At 34.4% G+C, this 19,109-nt stretch overlaps 1 protein-coding gene across 1 annotated transcript; it reads right to left on the reverse strand.

Annotated features, from left to right (window-relative positions):
* Positions 1-17,187: 17,187 nt before the first annotated feature.
* LOC112024634 (uncharacterized) lies at positions 17,188-18,660 on the reverse strand. Its single transcript, XM_024057247.1, has 3 exons — positions 18,099-18,660; positions 17,892-17,950; positions 17,188-17,805 (listed from the first exon to the last, which is right to left on the reverse strand). Exons 1-3 carry the CDS (start codon positions 18,658-18,660, stop codon positions 17,188-17,190), a joined length of 1,239 nt encoding a protein of 412 aa, XP_023913015.1.
* Positions 18,661-19,109: the final 449 nt, after the last annotated feature.

Here is a 19,109-nt window from a genome sequence, read left to right on the forward strand (position 1 = left end):
GTCTCAGCGTGCTTTATATAAATCAATAATCTGATGAAAGCAACTTCAACAAAATAATCCAATTCCCTATACAAAGAAAGATGACCAAGTCCCTTAAAATGCCATAGCAGAATCCTGTTCCCATACTATTTGCCTTACCTAATAGTCAGTGTAAAGGATCTTATTCTCATTTCTCAGCAAGAACAAGTTGACTACTTATTTACTTTTTCTTATTTAACATTAAACAAAATTATACCATTATACCTTTTGACTACAAATTCACATATGTTCACCGTTCACTAACATGTGTGAGACAACAACTAAAGTGCTTGAATTATTTTCTTATTCACTCAATGCTCTTTCAAAACATACTACATGGCAAATATATTTGTAAGCTTTATTAATGACAACCAGCCACTTCAATAGTTCAAGAAACAAGAACTGAAGTCAATGACTTCCCATGAAAGATGATTTTGGGGGGGGGGGGGTTGCGGCAATAGCGGCAAAAATACAAAAACCGATATAAAGCTGCATTGTGCCAGATTGATCAATAGACCTATTCATGAGAAGCATGGCTAAGACAGAATTATATATCACATACCAGATAAAACAAGAAAAACCAACTGAACTTCAAGGCACTCTCTGTCCTGCAATTGGAAACAAAGCAATTTTCAACACCCATCAGCACACAAAAATGTCACATTTGTTTTTATGCTATCACTACTGAAACTCTTTCGAATTCAAAAGCACCAATATGTTGGAAATTGAATTACTGTTTACAGAACTAAAAGGAATCTTCCTGATAATAAAATAATTTGAAAATTCCTAGAAACAAAACCATGATGATGCCACTACAAAGAAAGCTCACATTGTCACCAGCAATCACTGAGGTGCAGGTATGAAAAGGTCTAAGGTGAAACAAATAAGCTAACGATGAACAGCAGCATAGTTCACAGTATTAAGCACAAGAAGCACAAGTGGAAACATGCTGATAACAGGAAGAAAAAAAAAATCTTATAAACCCTTAAGGTCATATCAACAAGATGGATTCAATTAAATACCTCCAACTTGCCCACCTTAGCCCTATGATTATGGGGAAGTGTATGTAATTCCTCCGTTAAACAGATGCACACACCAACATTTTCAGGTGAGACAAAGTTGAGTGCAACCTTTATGCATGACTGAATAGAAAAGAAAAAAAATATCATTAACTTTATTTATATTAATATGGAAACAAATATATAAACAGAAATCAATTTCATACATCACAATGAACTCCAAAATTTGAAATTGAAGGCATGAGACACAAGCTTCCATACATAATGTTATCAATTATAAAATATAAGCAGCAAAATATTTTCTGCCTTCTTTTTTTTAATAAAAAATCTACCAAAAAAAAAAAAGAAAACATAAGAAACTGTGTTATTTTTACTTATACATTCAAGCAAGTGGCAGCAAAAACAAATAAGACAAACAATGAGAATAAAAAATTAAGACAAGCAAGTAAAAAGAGGCACCACACAGCAGGTACACATGTCATTTCACACTAACACTCCTCTTTCTCCCTTTTTTTCTGCCCAATTTGGGGGATTTTTTTTGGTGGGCCCAAGGATAAAACATCCAAGCCCCACCAAAATCCACCCCCCTTCCCTCTCTCAACAAAACAACAAAAAAAAACTCTTTTCTCACCACTTTTCTCTCCCCTATTTTCCATCCCCCAACCAAGCATAGTGTAAAAGATGCGTGACATAAATTTGGTCAATTACCAAATGCCAACCCTTACTCAACTAATCTGGCCCTCACATACACTTCCGTTAACCTATACAGCCTCAAATACACATTTTCATGCTGTACCTTAATCAGACAGAAGTTTTCCTTTGACAAACGAAACAAAGTGATTAGCAGGAGTTTCAACATGACCAACCATACCAAATCAGACATGTTGCAATGAAGCTTAGTGACAGAGTCTCCACGGCCAAGCTTTGAGCAACTCCATACGCAACATAAGTCTTGGGACCCATATCTAGCTTGAGAGATTCATAGGGAAATTGGACAGCAATGTTTAAAACACCCATGTGTGGATGTGTATATTCCTTGAATGGCAAGCAACAGATAAACTGATCTCCATGACATGGCAATTTCCCCTCAAATAGAGTAGATGAAAGCCAATCTTTTAGTTTCAGTATCAAGGGCCATGAATGACAATCAAAATGACCTTTAGTATACCCAGTAAAAAACTCGTGAATATTGATATTAGTCTACAATTCAATACAATAGTTATTATCACAAAGCAAAACCATCAAGGAATATTTGCATTTCTTCTCATTATGCCCGAGTAGAAAGGTGGGAAATCTAACAAAGAAAGCCAAAAACATTTTAAAGCTAGAAAGTAAAAGCAATACCAATTTGAAACTGAAGGTAAGGATAAGAAGACTCAAGACAGCCATCTCCCCTTAAAATCAATTGGAGGGAGTACATGCAGCTGCTAACTTGAAGTGAGAAGTATTTAAAGCACCTACTTTCTGTAAATGGCCTGGAACACTAATGGACAAGTTGCAAGACAGTATCTCCCTTTTTTCCTTACTTGGATTGAGTAAGATAACCAAATTACTCTATCCTATTTCTCCCACAATCAAAAAAATATTATCAGTAGACACCAATATGTTGGAAATTGAATTACTGTTTACAGCACTAAAAGGAATCCTCCTGATAATGAAATAATTTGAAATTCCTAAAAACAAAACCTCTTATTTCAAGAAATTTCAAAGATAATCTTCACTAAAAATGATAAATTACAATAAATTAAACAAAAACATCAATACATTAATGCTATACAATTAAATGTCAAAAGGGAAGGCTGGTTATCATATATACAAAACGAAAAAAAAAAAAAAAAAAGAAGGAAAACCTTACCTCACACCAATCCATGCTATACAATTAAATGTCAAAAGGGAAGGCTGGTTATCATATATACAAAACGAAAAAAAAAAAAAAAAAAGAAGGAAAACCTTACCTCACACCAATCCAAGCAATCAATGGCCTTAACTCCCAACAATCTATCATGTTTGACACGTTTCAATTGACAGACTGCACGCCACATGACAAATAGTTCCCAGCTCAAACCACTAGATATGCAATATACATAAACATACAAAGGCACACGTGCACAAAAACACTGAGATGCACACAGGAAACACAGAGATGGAAAATGTTGATAATGCTGAACTTTGTACTAAATGAAAATCAAATTAAAAACAACAGCATCAAGACAAAGCAATATTGCCACTAGTCCTTAGAATAAATGGCATCTCCGTCCCCAACAAAGAAGAAAGGACTGAAATCCTTCTTTCTCTACAACTTAGACAGCCTACAAGAAATCCTCCTGTTTCTCTACATCAAGAAATACCAACCTCATAGGCCATAGCATGATTGAGAGGCCGGTACCACAGCATATAGATAGTTGTAAGGAAAAATATTTTGACACCTTTGATCCAGCATGCAATCACAGTGATTACATAAAGATATAAAACCAAGATAAAGAACTATACCTGCACAAACAATACTACAAGAGTATCAAATATGGCATAAGGATTTTAAAGTGAGACCATTTTAAATAAAGATTACAGCAAGCAAAAAAGAAAAACTAAATACCTAACATTGGTAATTCTGATCTAGAATAACAATTTAAAGAAAATTTTAGCAGAGTTATATATGAGAAGCAAAAATAGCTAACATCCTAATAGCATTTGCAACAAGTAAAATTGAAAACATGGGTCTCAATAATTACAGTTCACATTATTAAAAGCATGTAAGCAAACAGAAGACCACTTCAAAAATTAACCTGAAAGTGAATTTATTATTTAGGGCATTGAGCATCAATTAAGAAAAAGAGTGAAAATTTATTTTCAGAATCACACTATATATGTTTGATCAATTACAGTCCGTGCAGTAATGTATAGTTAATTGGAGGATTCAAAGCCCAAAAAAAAAAAAATCTCTAACCACTAATTATAGCAAGCTTCCAAGCAGATTAGTTTTAGATTAACCGTAACTCTTTAAAACAGTAAAAGTTGTTGAAAAACCAAAAAAGAAAGAAAGAAAAAAAAAAGAGTAAAACGATTTAGTGAGAGCATATAGGAAAAAAGAAAAAGAAAAAGGCATTATTATTGTCCTTTGATATGGAACAATCCAGAAAATTCCAAGCGTAGAAATGCCAAATATATGTAAAATTGAAAACTTTGTCACAAATCACATTCTTATATAAAATGTAAAGCAAGCAAATAGAGTATATAGAGTGGAGTTTAAAACACAAACAACCACTTCAAATAAAGAGAAAGAGTGTGATCATACTCTCAGCAAGATATCAACTGGTGAAGAAGAAGAAGAAGAAGATGATCTTCTCTTTCTCTCTGTGCGTTAATGTACAAAGGAAAAAAAAAAAAAAAAAAGGCAATGGAGCTTTTGTCTTGTCTTGTATAGTGCGGACAAAATCTTAGATGTCTGAATTTAAAGTACACATCCGAGTTGTTTCTGCCAAAATAATAGTAACCATATAGTTTATAACATGTAGTATATGCTTATTTTTATTTATTTATTTATTTTTTATCAAACATGTACTGTATGCTTATTGCTTATTGTATGCATGTTTTAAATGTGGTGACCCACCAAAAAAAAAAAACATATATATATATATATATTTATATTAATGTAATTATTGTGCGATGTACAAGTCAACATTAAATTACCTAATTTTTCATGTTTAAGGTCAAAATGCACTTGTTGATTGACGGCTAAATTAAGTCCTAATTTCACCCCAATGATAAAACCCATTGGTCAACTCATCTTTGACCAAAAAATATTTGACCTTTGTGAGAGTGTCTTTTTTTCTTCAGCACAGCGGCCCAAGGATCTTGAGCTAAATAATTATTGTTGGTGAACTGAGCTTGGTTCAGCGCAGTTAAAGGGCTGTTTAAGAACCAAGTGATGCATAGGGCAGGTTTTCTAGAACACAAATAAACTAGCAAACGAGAATATTTGTATTGAATGACAGCTTAAATAGCAAAGAAATGCACAGTAATAAAAATACAGTAAAACAGGAGTTAGGGATCCTTGGATTAATGAGAGGCATTTTATTAATTTTCTTTGATTATGATTACAGTGTGCTCACTAAGACGTGATATAAGGTTCAAATTAACTCAAAAATTTCAAACTTTGATGGCTATTCAAGCCTCTAAGACTTGCAAAGTTTGAATCCTTTCGAATCCAAGTATGTGCTATAGTGACTATTTTCTAGGATACCGGGAGGCAATCCTCTATTTTTCCTTGAGTTTTACAGAGTTCTTTCTATGGCTCTGTTATGATGTCTTTTCTCAAATCAAAATGATGATGAAATGAATGTCCCTCAGCATGGGTTTTCTCTTCCTTTTTATAGTGCGACTCTAGGGCTCCAGGGTACCAATTATTTCTCTCTTTTACCCCTCAGAGCTCGTGCTGTGTCAGTTACCCAGAGGCTGGTCCTTTCCTTCTTTCTCATAATTTCTTCCTTTTGGTCCGACCAAGTTGAAAGCCCTTAGCTAACTTTCTATTCCAAGATCCCTTAAAGTTCCTAATTCTAGCTATTTTGGCCCTCTTCACCTTTTCAGCTTTTAGCTGCCCTCCACTCTTGTCATTTTCCCAAACAGTCGAAATCTTTTACTGCTGGGTTGAAAGTTCCTCCCCAGCCACTTCTACTTATGGTTTTCTCATTCTTGGTTCCTTGAGGTACAGCTCCTTTGTTCATAAATGTTTGCTTTATACTTTCTGATCCCTCACTGCATGGCTGGGCGCTTGAGACCTGTTTTGTCCTTCGTCTTTTATGCTATTTCCTTTGAGCCGTTTCAATCTTACTTAGAGCATGTCGTGCGTCCCAAGGATCCTCGGGCTTTGGTAATCTCCGGGATCCCGACCCAGTTCTCCCCATTGGGCTTCTTTTGGCTTAATGCTCTTGGCCGGCTAGGCCTTTCCTTTGCTTCATGGATTTTAAGGCTTGTTTCTTCATGGGTCTTTGGATCCCATTTCCTTGGATTTTTTTCACCCTTTTCTTCTTTCTTTTCTTCTTTTCTTCACTATGTGAGCCCAACTCTTTTATTTTTTTCCAGTTTCATTTCCCATGAAGTTATCCCAATATGTTATTTCTTTGGGCCTTGGGCTGTGATTAATTTTGAACCTCAACAACCTTCTAATTAGGATAATTTCTAGCTCATGTTCTTGATAATTTAATTCTCACCAGTTTGATAGTTTGCGGGCCCAGATCAAACTTATGACGAATAAGATGTTACCCCATCATGTATATTCAAACTTTAAAAGATATATGAATGCTTGTTAAATTTGTTTGTTCTTTTCGTTGACACTGTTGTATTATTTGTAATTAAAATGTGTGATGGACTCTAAAATAGTGTTTTACTTCATTATTTATGAATCGATATAGAATTAATTACTGGTAAAGAGGGGTAAATGTTAATTTGGCATGGGTACTAATTGACTCTTTATTTCATGCCGAGAGCCCAAACATTATGCAATTAAGGAAGTTAATCCCTTTGTGGTAAGTAATATGATCAGATAATCAGTGAAGTAATTACCAAAGGTGCAACCTTTCATGCATATAAGGAAAAAACAAAGCAAAAGTGCAACCTTTCATGAACATGGAAGAATAACCAAGCAAGAGGTGGAATAAAAATGCAAGCTTCCCATTCAATGATACCATTGTCATCAATCAAGAACAAAGATTGAAGTTTCCATATCAAAGAGACATTTTTAATGGAAAGAACTTAAACTTTCATGGGGTTTAATGCTTCTAGACATAAAAAATGCTCCTTTCATATCCCAGGTTTTAAATAAAACTTAAAGCTAGAAGCTTTTAATCAAAGGAAAGAGTTTTGATAAGAAAAATGGAGACTTTTTAAGTTCAAATGCATTTTTTTGTTCAAAGCTTCTAGCTTTGCCCATGGTAGAACATGGTGTCTAGCATGGATATAACATAGAACGTGATAAACAATATTAACATAACAAAAACATATAGTGAACACAGAGATATTTAAATAAACGTAACAAAAACATATAGAGACAAGGTTTGATGTCCAAGAGTATAGAAGATTGAAGCTTCAACTCTTAGACACGAAAAAAATTGCATTTCTTTTCTAGCTCTGATTTCGGTTTTTATTATTCTCAAGTGTTGTAAGTTTTGTCTTCCCATTCCCTCATTTCTTATCCCTTGTGTCTACTGTCTATATTATCTCAACAAAAAAAAAAAAAAAAAGTTCTAATTTTGCACACTAATTTGAAAGCCTTGCCAGACTCCAATTTGGCTGCTCTTGGTGTCCATGGAAAGATCTTGCAATGTAGGATATTGCAACAAATATTGGGAGAAGATACCAACAACTATGCAAAAGATTTAGAGAAAAAAATTAAATTTATTTCATAGGATATTGCATATACCACCACACTAAGCCAGACTAACAGAACAATACCACATTATTTTGGTTTACACGACAGCCAATAGGCGTGGGTAAGTTTAAGTAGCTCTCTCTCCCTAGAAAAAGAGAGAGAGATTTTCATTTCCACTACACACTTTCCTCGGTTCTAACTATACTCGTGTGTGTCGGTTTCCTTTCCATGATGAAGCTTATGGTCACCTTGGCTTTTTGATCTTGATTACAAAAGGTGTTGAATATATATGTGAGATGGATTGTTGAACAAAGTTGTTCTGAATTATTACAAAACCCTAACTTTTGGATCTTGATTTCTATGATTTTTTTTTTTAACAATTCAGTGATGAGGTGGGTAACAGAGCTTTAAGCTAACCTTACGTGAGTAAAATATCATTTTTGAACTACAGGTGGCAAGTTGATTATAGGTTTGACTATAGGTGGGTAAATCACTAAATTATAACTAATTTAACATTACTGAAATTCACTTAATTATATATAATCTACTCCATGGAAGACTGATCTACAAAAATCAAAGCTTTCCATTATTAGGAACATTGGTTGTTAATGTTATTCTATGCACTCATAACATTTGTATTTTAGAGTTTTAATTAGGTTGGACTTCTATTGTCTCAATATTTAATTTGGGATCTTTCTTAAGAGGCCGGGAAAATTTTTTTTGAGTGATTGGAAAAAGTAGAAATCCAAAATTATAATAAATGCAAATTATTAATCTTTATCTAAAAAATAAAAGAGCCCTAAGTGCGTGCTCAAAAACTAGTATATTATAAACAAATACTAAGATGTGTATACCAAGAGACTTGTAAATTAATTAGTTGGTATATCCTAATATTTTCAATGAAGATATCCAGAGTTTAAATCTCACATTTCTATTATAAGTTGTAACTATCAAGTAGTCAAAAAAAAATTTTACTAAGATGCACATAAATAGGCTTTTTAACATATATATTGGCTCAAAAAAATTATTTCTATTGTAAATATGAAACTAATTACAAAGTAAACTAAGAAAATTATATCATAAGAGGATGAATCAAAATCAATCTCTAATTTAGAAAGATAAAAAGATCAAAAATTAATTGTGAGCTTATGTGTTATTCTATAATTAAGTTAAGTTTTAATAATTGACTAAGTTGCAGTCTATAAGAAACCCCAAATAGCATCAAAATTAAATATTTTAATATCATTGTAGTCATAGTAGTCTCTTTTATCTACCACTTAATGGGGGTGACAATTATGATACAACATCAAAATATTATGAGAAATGATATGTCTACAATATTTTTACAATAAATTCTAAGTGGCAGGTTGTTACTAGTTATTATTGTTTGGACAAAAAAGTAATCTTAGTGTTAGTTTCAAATTTAAACCAATAATAATTAATCACCTGTGATTTGTTGTAAAAATATTGTAAAATTATTATAAACGTTGCATCTTTCAAATATTATGGATAAAACTGGCATATTTGAAACATTAGAAACTATTTTAACACAGAAGGCAAATGTTAGGGATCAAAGTAATAATTAACCTTCACTAAATTTAAATTTTTTTTCCCTTTTTGACTTTAGCAAACATGTACGAGTGAGTCAAGACTGTCAAGTTTACTTATGCTTGTCGGTGAACTTAAAATATATTTTCTTTTCTTTTGCTTATTTTATTTTTATAAAAAATAAAAAATAAAAAGATCAAAAAAATGTGTCCGTGTGTATATATATATATATATATGAAAATTAGAATTTCAATAAAATTTTATTCATTGAACTAATTAGAATTATTACAAGTTTCAAATCAACCTAGCTTAAATTGATTGCTTAGCTACATCCTACATAGACAGAGTCAGACCCAAGAAGAGATCGATGAATGCAATAGTCCCCTAAATATATATATATATATATATTTTTTTTTTTTTATGTCGCGCGTGTGTGTAATTTTGAAGTTGGGTTTAACAATATAATACCTGACCTTATAAAATTTAAAAATTTTCAAATATCCCAAAAATAAAAATGGAGTGGTCCCTCACTCCCTCCCCACCACTCCTCTAATGCTATGTGGAAAATAAATGTGTTTGATTCAAATTATAATCTGATCTAATATAAAAGTGTTACAGTTTTTATTGAAGATTTTCTGAGCTAGGTCTAGTCCATGAAACGAAGGCTTGGACTGATAGGCACAAGCCATAGCGCTTGTTTGTGGTGTTCTTTTGAATNAATAAAACGTTGGGCTCATTTCACAAAATAAATAAATAATAAAACTAAGAGAAAAAAATGAGAGAAAAGGAGGGTTGGGCTCACACAATGAAGAAAAAAAGAAAAGAAAGAAGAAAAGGGCAAGAGGCCCAAAGGATTGAGATCCAAAGACCCATGAAAGAACAAAGTTTAAAAGACATAAAGCAAGAGAAAGGGCCAAACCGGCCAGGGCCAATAAACCAAAGGAAGTCCAGTAAGAAGAACTGGGTCGAGATCCCAGAAGTCACCAGAGTCCGGGGATCCCTGGGGCGTGCGAAGGAAGATTGAAACAAAAAAGGGATCAAAGGCAAAAGCATGCGGGTCTCATACTCCAGACATGTAGTGGGACTAGGAAGTACGAAGCAAAAAACGCATGAACCGTGATTCCAACTATTTTGAGAAAATGACAAGGAAGAGTACAACTAAAAAAGATGAAGAGGTGAAAAAGGCCAAATAGCTGATGATCAGCTAACGAAGAAGCTGGAAGTAGAAAACCAGAAAAGGGACTTTCATTTGGTCACACCAAAAGTAAGAAGCTCTGAGGAAAAAGGGAAACGGCATAGCCCTGAGCAAAACTGGCACGACACAAACTCTAAAGGGCAAAAGGGAGAAATCACTAGTACCCCGGAGCCCGATCTGTGCTATAAATGGAGGAGGGGGTCCATGCTGAAAGGGGCATTCAGATTCAGATAGAGATTCATTTTTTATTGGATCATTGAGGCATTCATGGTCATTTCCTGGAGTCTCATAGAATTATAGAAAGAGCTCTGTCAAATTAAAAGAAAACAGAAGAGCCACTCTCGGTATCCCAGAGACAGCCACTATAGCACATACTCAGATTCAACAAATTCAAACTTTGCAAGTCTTGGAAGCTTAAATAGCTATCAAAGTCTATAATTTTTGAACTTAGTTGAACCTTGTATCACGTCTTAGTGAGCATTATCATAATAACCAAAGAAAATTAATAAAATGCACCTCACTAATTCAAGAATCCCTAACCTTTTTTTACATTGTATTTCATTTGTTGTGCATTCTTTTGCTGTTAAAATGTCATTCAATACAGATATTTTTGCTTGTTAGTTATTTGTATTGTAGGAAGTTTGTTTTGTGTACCACTCGGTTCTTAAACAGCCCTTTTAGCTGCGGTGAACCGAGCTCAGTCCACCAAAAAATATTTATTTGGCCCAGGATCCTTGGGCCACTAATGTGAGAAGAAAAAGGCACTCTCACACTATTTTAACCCCATTTTTAAGTTTTAGGTAGGAGTATTTTTGATAGTAAAAAAATAATAACTAATTTTTTTTTTGCCAATTTACTATTTTAACCACATTTTTAAGTTGTTGGTTAATTAATTTAGGAGTATTTTTTACAAGAAAAAAAAAATAACTAACTTTCTGAATCCTCTTAATACATACAGATAATTAAAAGTGCATTTGTGAGAGAGAGAGATGAAAATAATGGTTTGAAATGGAAAATAGATTGATATTGTCATTTGTTTAAACTTGGAAGTGAAAAGAGGAAAAGAAGGAATTGGAAAAAAAAAAAAAAAGACTAAGAGAGAGTTGATTATTATTTTTATTTGGCCTATCATTTTAATCCAATGATTTTAAATTTTTTTTTTATCATTTCAAATTTATTAAAATAATTCAATATAAGGATATACTAGAAATATAATATCAAATACTTTTTTATATCCAATTTTCATCTCTCCTTCAAAACATTTAAAATAGAATATTAATTTTCCCCCTTTTTTCAATTCTCCTTTTAAATATTTTTCAATTAGAATTCTCCTTATAATAATAATAATAATAATAATAATTATTATTATTATTATTATTATATGTCTATTCATATATTTCTAGTCAAGAAAAACTTAAACCACATATATTTTTGTGTAAAAATAATATATAAATTTTAATTTCTAATACTAACAAAACTCAAAATTTATAAAAATAAATTATTAACTCTAGTATAAATATCTATACAATATATATATATATATATATTAAATTCTATAAGAACGTGGTGTAAAACCCATGTTTTACCCCTCTAATCCCAACATATCACATCATCTTATCACATATTTAAAAATAAACACAATTACAATCAATCAATTCTAATACCCATATATAAATCCAACCAAATTGAGAATTTATTAAGATGTTATTAGGTGTGGTAGGATGTATTGAACTTTAAATAAATGCTGACGTGACAATAACTTATTGAATGGTGTAAAACACAAGTTTTACACCCCATCTTTATAAAATTTAATCTCATATATATATATATATATTAGATAGAACTTACCAACTTCCTAAACGCTAATAAGTATACTAAAATATCTAACTTGCTATAGACATATACAAAATAAATATGTAAATAGAGAACTTAGCACATCTTCAATCAAAGTAGTGTTCAACTAATTATGTCTAATGATGATTTTTAATATAAAAAACTTTATCATATTATCTCCTTGGTGAAACTCATAACAAATTTCTTTTCAATATAAATTATCGAATTGTTTTTTTTTTTTTTAGAGAACCCGAACCAAGAGGACCAGGGANCAACAAACAATAATATATATATATATATATATATATACAAACGTTTGTATTTACAATATGCTAATTAGAAAGTCCTCCATTTCATTTGCTTCCAAAAGGGTTGAACGGAAATGCCTTCTTGTCCACACCATGGTAAAACTGCACAAATTATTCTTTGTCAAGTTAAAGTTGCCAAATGTTTGCTTGCAATACATAATAATACTCTAAACATGAATTCCAAATGGTAATTCGGCAATGCTTAAATGCACATTTATATGAAAATCCCTGACAATGGAGCAATTTGTTATGCTTGAATGATATAAGGGAATGAGACATACATTATTTTTTGCCAAATTATGGAGTGATTTGACTTTTCAAATGCCAAACAAAAAGGAAAAACTGAATAATATTATATATGATAGGTGCGAGACTACATACGTAGATCGAAAGAAATAAGGAGAGCTCATCACTGCTCTAAAACTGAATATCCTCAAAAATGTGTCCCAGCAAAGAGTTGTTCTCTACGGAGCAAGAGATTGCCTTCATCACATTTGCATTGTCTCCTTCGATCACCAACTTTGAGAAGCCAGCTCAATTTAAAAGCCATGGTGAAATTATAAAATTAGTAATGAGATTTTTTTTTTAAAGAAAAAGGTAATGTGAATTAAAATACGTATGGCAAATCATACAATTACCTCATGTGGAATTATCCGTTCCGACAAATAATATAAATACTGTTGTTGCTTTAGTTTTACTCACGTAAGTAACATACTTCTATGCAGGTCCTAATAAAAAATGATTAGGTTATTTTGTGAAATACATTAAACCAACTCCAATCCATTTACCCATTAATTTCTTAGAAGATTTCACAAAACCCCTACCACTTAGTTTTCAACTTTTAGAAATGTATTAGTTGACCACCTCGCACCCTTAATGCGATGGTCACTCCACAAGTATAAGTGCTTGTGGAGTGTGGGGGTGGGGGCAAAGGCCAGGATTCAAGTCTCCATGAAGAAGCTTCACACACATATACACTTAGATTAGGGTAGAGTAAAATTTCTATCTTGTATCAAAAAAAGAAATATATTAGTTGATGAGTCAATAGTTGCGTTCTAGCTTGTTTCTTTAGTAGTACAAGGATTTCTTTAGTGCCTTCCATGGTTGTTATGCACTTATACCTATCATTTTACTTGGATCATTTACAAGCGGAAATATGGGCCTCTCATAAAATCATTGTTTTTGAGTTCAATAAATTTTTAAGTTTTTTTTAATATGAATTTGTCCATTAAATTAATAAGTACTTAATGAAGCTTGAGAACAAATAAAAAATCAATCATTAAGGTATAAAAAATTATTAAGTACTTTTGAAGTATAGCAATATGATATTCATTCCTCTCACATGAATAGTAGATTCCATTGTGAATTTTATTAGTAGAATTCACAATTCATGTGAGAGAAATGAATATCACGTAACAACATTGTTGAACTTCGAAAATACTAAATAGTTAAAGGTTTCCATAATACATTGCATTGTTGTAACAATTTTAAAAAATAAAAAATAAATAAAATAAATAAACCTATAATGAATAATATCGGTGTCACCTTTTAAAACCCCCCTCCTCTTACCAACAAGTAACATATATAAGTTTATAGGTTTGATTTACCTTTAATACTTTTTTAACTAGATATGCCATTTTATTTTAAATATACAATGACAAGTGGTAATAGGTTTTAATCTCCACATTTTATTTAGTAAATGAGTGATATATTAGTTTCTCATTAAAACAAAATAAGATTTATTTTTAAAAAGTACTAAGGTAAGATTATAACAATGTTTATAAACAATGTTTCATTGCTTGAAACGTGAACAAATTAATCAAGATTAATTTTGCTAATTCAGTGAGATTATACTAAACAAATATCTTACTAACAATGGAAGATGATTTTCTCACAAATTCTTAATTTATTTAACATTGAAAGATAAATTCTACTAAATTTAATACAGAGTTGACTATAGATAATCTTTAAATTTAAGACAAGTAAACACGTCAAGTTCCATTTTGATAGATAATTTAGTTGAAAGGTATTAAGAAATAACTTATTTTGTGTTTTTTTGAAAATTTATTCATTATTTAATAGATGCTAGTTTGGGTTTGCGTGAATTTGTTTATTATTGTTCATGTTTGACTGCCCTCCTTCCCCAATCCCCCCTGCCCCCCGTCCTCACAAAGTTCAAATCATTGTTTTGTTTGATAATATGCCTTAAAGAGTTTTTTTTTTTTTTTTTTTTTTTTGAGAACCCGGACCAAGAGGACCAAGGAAGAAAACTATTATTAAGGAGCATCAAATAAAAGGAGAGGAGCAATGTCCTCTGAAACATCCTCAAGCCAAACAACAAGGTCCGAAAGAGTTTTGGCCTTCTTGGCGAGAGCATCAGCAACTACATTACAGTTGCGTTTAACATGATTGAAATGACAAAAATCAAAATCAATAGCTAGACTCCTGATATCATCTATGATATTTCCATACTCTGCTGACGTTGAGATGCCATGAATGATAGCTTGGGTGACCACTGCAGAATCACCTTCGAAAATGACTTGCCTGAGCCCAATTTCTTTGGCGAAGAGGACCGCCCTTCGACAAGCAAGCACTTCCATTGCTGCTACAGAGGTAGAGATGTGTGTTGGGGCTGAGAGAGCACCAATTGCTTCGCCCCTGCTGTCTCGGATGATCACGCCAATTCTAGCTGAGGCGCTTTCTTTGAAAACTGTTGCGTCGAAGTTGGCTTTGTAGTATGGGGCCTCTGGAGGAAGCCATTGAGACGATACCGTAACAGGTGGTGCCTTGTTTGGAACTTCTTGGATTGCGATGAACTCTTGAAGAAGAGAAGCAGCTCTTGTGATGATGTTGGTCACCGGTATCGTTGGGCGCCCAAATTTCAAGGCGTTTCGGCGGTTCCAGATTGTCCATGCTGTCATGATAAAGATCTCCTCTCTGTAATTGTCCTTCACCTGCAAAAAACAATCCAATAAAGTGTTAAAGGACGTTGGGGGGGCATGAGCAGCAGGAAGAGTCCAAGGCAGAGTGTGCCAGACTTCTTCTAGCTTGCTGCACGCCCACAATGCATGCAGAGTGTCCTCGGGTTCGGTTGTGCATTGCTCACAGCAGTTGGATGAGCTGATATGTTTGTGTTGAAGGTTAACCATGGTAGGGAGGGCATTATTACATGCACGCCAAGCAAAATGTTTCACTTTGTCCGGCACCCTTAGTGACCATAAACTTCTCCAAAATTTCAACTGGGGATCAGGGGAAGAGCTACCTACCTCACCACTATTATCCAAGGCTACCAACATCTTGTAGGTACTTTTATTAGAAAAAATACCATTAGGTGTTAAACCCCATGTAATGTCATCAGGAGGCATTCGCAAACTCAAAGGTATCCCCAATATCACAGAGGCTTCATGGGGGAGAAAAAGTCTCTCCACCACATCAGTTTTCCACATTCCTAGTTCATTATTGATCAAAGAACCCACCCTTGTATCGGCCTGAATTGAGGTAAGGGGTGAAATGACAGCTCTATTGGTTTTGGTCGGAAGCCATTTGTCTTCTTTTATTCTAACATTTTTCCCATTCCCTAACCTCCACACCATACCCCTACAGATCACATCTCTAGCTCCTAGGATACTCTTCCAAGCGTATGACCCAATGGCAGAGTCTTTGGCATCTAGAATTGAGCAATCCGGGAAGAATCTTGCTTTGAACACCTTGTGACAAAGAGAATTTGGGTTGTTAATCATACGCCACACTTGTTTAGCTAATAATGAGTCATTAAACTTCTCAATCTCTTTGAAGCCCAAACCACCAACTTCTTTAGCCTCGCATAAGCGCTTCCAATTCACCCAATGAACCTTTCGGCTCTCCTCATTATATCCCCACCAAAATTTTCTAATAAAAATCTCCAACTCCTTCACCAACCCCTTAGGAAGTTTGAAGCAACTCATAGTATATGTGGGGATGGCCTAAATCACCGATTTTATCAACACTTCCCTACCTGCATGAGACAGATTTTTTTCCTTCCACCCTTGCAACTTCCTCCAAACCCTCTCTTTCAGATAGATGAAACTTTGTTTCTTGGCTCTCCCAACAAAGGCCGGCAAACCTAAATATTTTTCATATTGCCGAATGGCCGGTACCCCAAGGAGTTGCTGGATATTGCTCTGAACCTGTGGAAGAGTATTAGAGTTGAAGAAAATGTTGGTTTTCTCTCTATTGATTTTTTGCCCCGACCCTTTTTCATATATTGCTAACAAATCTAGAATATTTTGGCATTCCTCCTCCTTAGCTCGACAAAATAGAACACTATCATCAGCAAAAAATAGATGGGATACTTTAGGGCCATTACGGCAAATCGACACCCCATTTATATTACCCTGCACTTCAGCTTTTTTTAACAAACCCTGGAGACCAAGAGCACAAAGAAGGAAGAGGTAGGGAGAGAGGGGCTCACCTTGTCTTAACACTCTGGTGGGTTTGATGTTACCCACGGGTTGACCATTCAAGAGGACAACATAAGTAACAATGGACATATAAGACATAATAATTTTAATCAAGTTGTCAACAAACCCTAAGTGCCTTATAACTTTCTCCAAAAAAATCCATTCCACCCTATCATATGCCTTACTCATGTTAAGTTTTAAGGCCATATAACCTAGTTTCCCTTGGGTCTTTCTTTTTAGATAATGGAGAGTTTCAAATGCCACCAGTACATTATCCGTAATCAACCTCCCTGATAAGAAAGCACTTTGAGAATCTGAAACAATATTGGGCAACACATGTTTAAGCCGATTAACCAACACTTTTGAGATAAGTTTGTAAATTACATTACAGAGGCTAATCGGTCTAAAATCAGAGACCGGTTTAGGGTTTTTGATTTTTGGAATAAGGGAAATAAAAGTGGCATTAAGCATGGACCACACCCAAATTAAGAGCATTAAGAACAATTTTGGTCACGTCATCACCCACAATTTTCCAAAAAGACTTGTAGAAGATAGGGGACATACCATCAGGGCCAGGGGCAGTGGTGGGTGCCATTTGTTTCAATGCTTGGTGGACTTCCTCAGGAGTGAACTCACGGGTGAGGGTTGCATTCATTTCATCCGTGATCGAGGGTTGGATTCCACATAAAATATCATCAAAGCCTGTAGGATCTAAAGTGGTGAACAAGGTGCCAAAATACTTCTCAATGATCTTTCCCATTCGACTTTCCTCCATTTGCCAAGTACCTGTGTCATCCTCCAAACCTGCAATATAGTTTCTTTTGTTTCTTTGGTTAGCTTTGCAATGAAAAAACCTGGTATTTTTATCACCCTCTTTTAGCCAATCAAGTCTTGACCTCTGCCTCCACATACACTCCTCCCTCCTCTTAAGCTTCTCAATCCTATTCTGGAGTTCAAAAATATGCCCAGGATTGTTTCGGTACCCATCAGATTCCTCAGCTTGCTTCAGTTCTTTAAGACTTTTCTGTAAAGTAATCAGGACATGCCCAAAAGTATTTCGGTTCCACTCCTTGAGACCCTCCTGACAAGAGACAATATTCTGATTAAACTTATCCACCAAACCGGACCACCCAGAATTCTTCCAAGCAATTTGGATAACTTTCTCACAGGAACTATCCTTAAGTCACATAGCTTCAAATCGGAAAGGGCGACCTTTTCTATAAAACCTGTTCACTTCAGAGTCCAAACCAAGGAAGACTGGTTTATGGTCTAAATGAAAGCAGTCTAAATGGTGGACTCTGATAGTGGGAAAGCGAAGAATCCAATCAACTGTGGCAACTCCTCGATCAAGCCGAACCCATATATTGTGATTACCAGGTCTCCTATTACACCAAGTGAAAGGAAAACCATTGAAACCCAAATCTTTCAAGCTGCAAAAATCCAAGGCCTCCCTGAAATTTAACATTTGCCATTCAGGCCAATCCAAACCCCCTTGTTTCTCCTCAGCCAAAAGAATTTCATTAAAGTCACCTAGAACCACCCACGGATAACTGCTGCGTTGGCTCAAAGCTTTAAGCAAGGACCAAGAGTCTTCCCGGTTGGCGGTGTCAGGGTCTCCATAGAAACCCATAAACCGCCAAGCGTCATCAACTCCATGGTTAATAAAAGCATCAATGTGATGATCAGAGTAAGTTTGAATATCCAAGCTAATCTCATCCCTCCACAACAAAGCAAGGCCACCTCCTCTATTAATACGTGGAACCACAAAAATATTATGGAACTGCATACGACGACCTATTCTCTCCATAGATGTTTTCTCAAGTTTTGTTTCCATTAAGAAAACAATTTTGGGATTTTTGTTGCTAACTAAAGCAACTAGTTCATCTTCTGTCTGGGGGTACCCAAGCCCTTGACAGTTCCAGCTTAAGCAACTCATTGCTGGCGGTGGTGCTGGAAACCAGCTACCACCTGGAAATTTTCCTTATCCTCCAAATTACACACCTCCATACATTGCCTTTTACCACCCTGTTCATCACCAGATTCTAATCCTGGTCTACGATCAAAATCCATCATAATTGGTGCATCCTCCTTCTCTTCATTACTGTCACGGACCAGTTTAGTCCATTTTCTAGATCGCTGAGCAGGGACCAGTGGAGAAGCCAAGTTGGAACAATCACCCAAAGGCATAGGTGAAGGACTATTTGCATGGGACCCCACGTTCACCTTGCATGGGGATGTCTTAGCACATGTCTCCTTGTTTTTTTTCCTCACAAAAAGACCATCTTCATTATAAATCTTCAGCCCCTCAACATTCCTTTCTATATTCACGGGACTAGCAGCTCCAACACCATTCTCATTCCCTTCAACTCTAACCGGTGCATTATC

The sequence above is a fragment of the Quercus suber genome, unplaced genomic scaffold (genome assembly GCF_002906115.3).
Source record: "Quercus suber isolate HL8 unplaced genomic scaffold, Cork oak 2.0 scaffold_267, whole genome shotgun sequence".
In the NCBI taxonomy this organism is placed as follows: domain Eukaryota; kingdom Viridiplantae; phylum Streptophyta; class Magnoliopsida; order Fagales; family Fagaceae; genus Quercus; species Quercus suber.

What these genes read in the sequence shown, in the direction of transcription:
- LOC112024634 (XM_024057247.1), bottom strand. Translation starts at nt 18,660, where the DNA reads ATGAGTTGCTTAAGCTGGAACTGTCAAGGGCTTGGGTACCCCCAGACA. An exon ending in TTGGTGTAATAGGAGACCTG is followed by an intron (nt 17,951 to 18,098) that starts GTAATCACAATA and finishes TGAAGTGAACAG; the next exon opens with GTTTTATAGAAAAGGTCGCC. An exon ending in GTGACTTAAGGATAGTTCCT is followed by an intron (nt 17,806 to 17,891) that starts GTGAGAAAGTTA and finishes GTCTCTTGTCAG; the next exon opens with GAGGGTCTCAAGGAGTGGAA.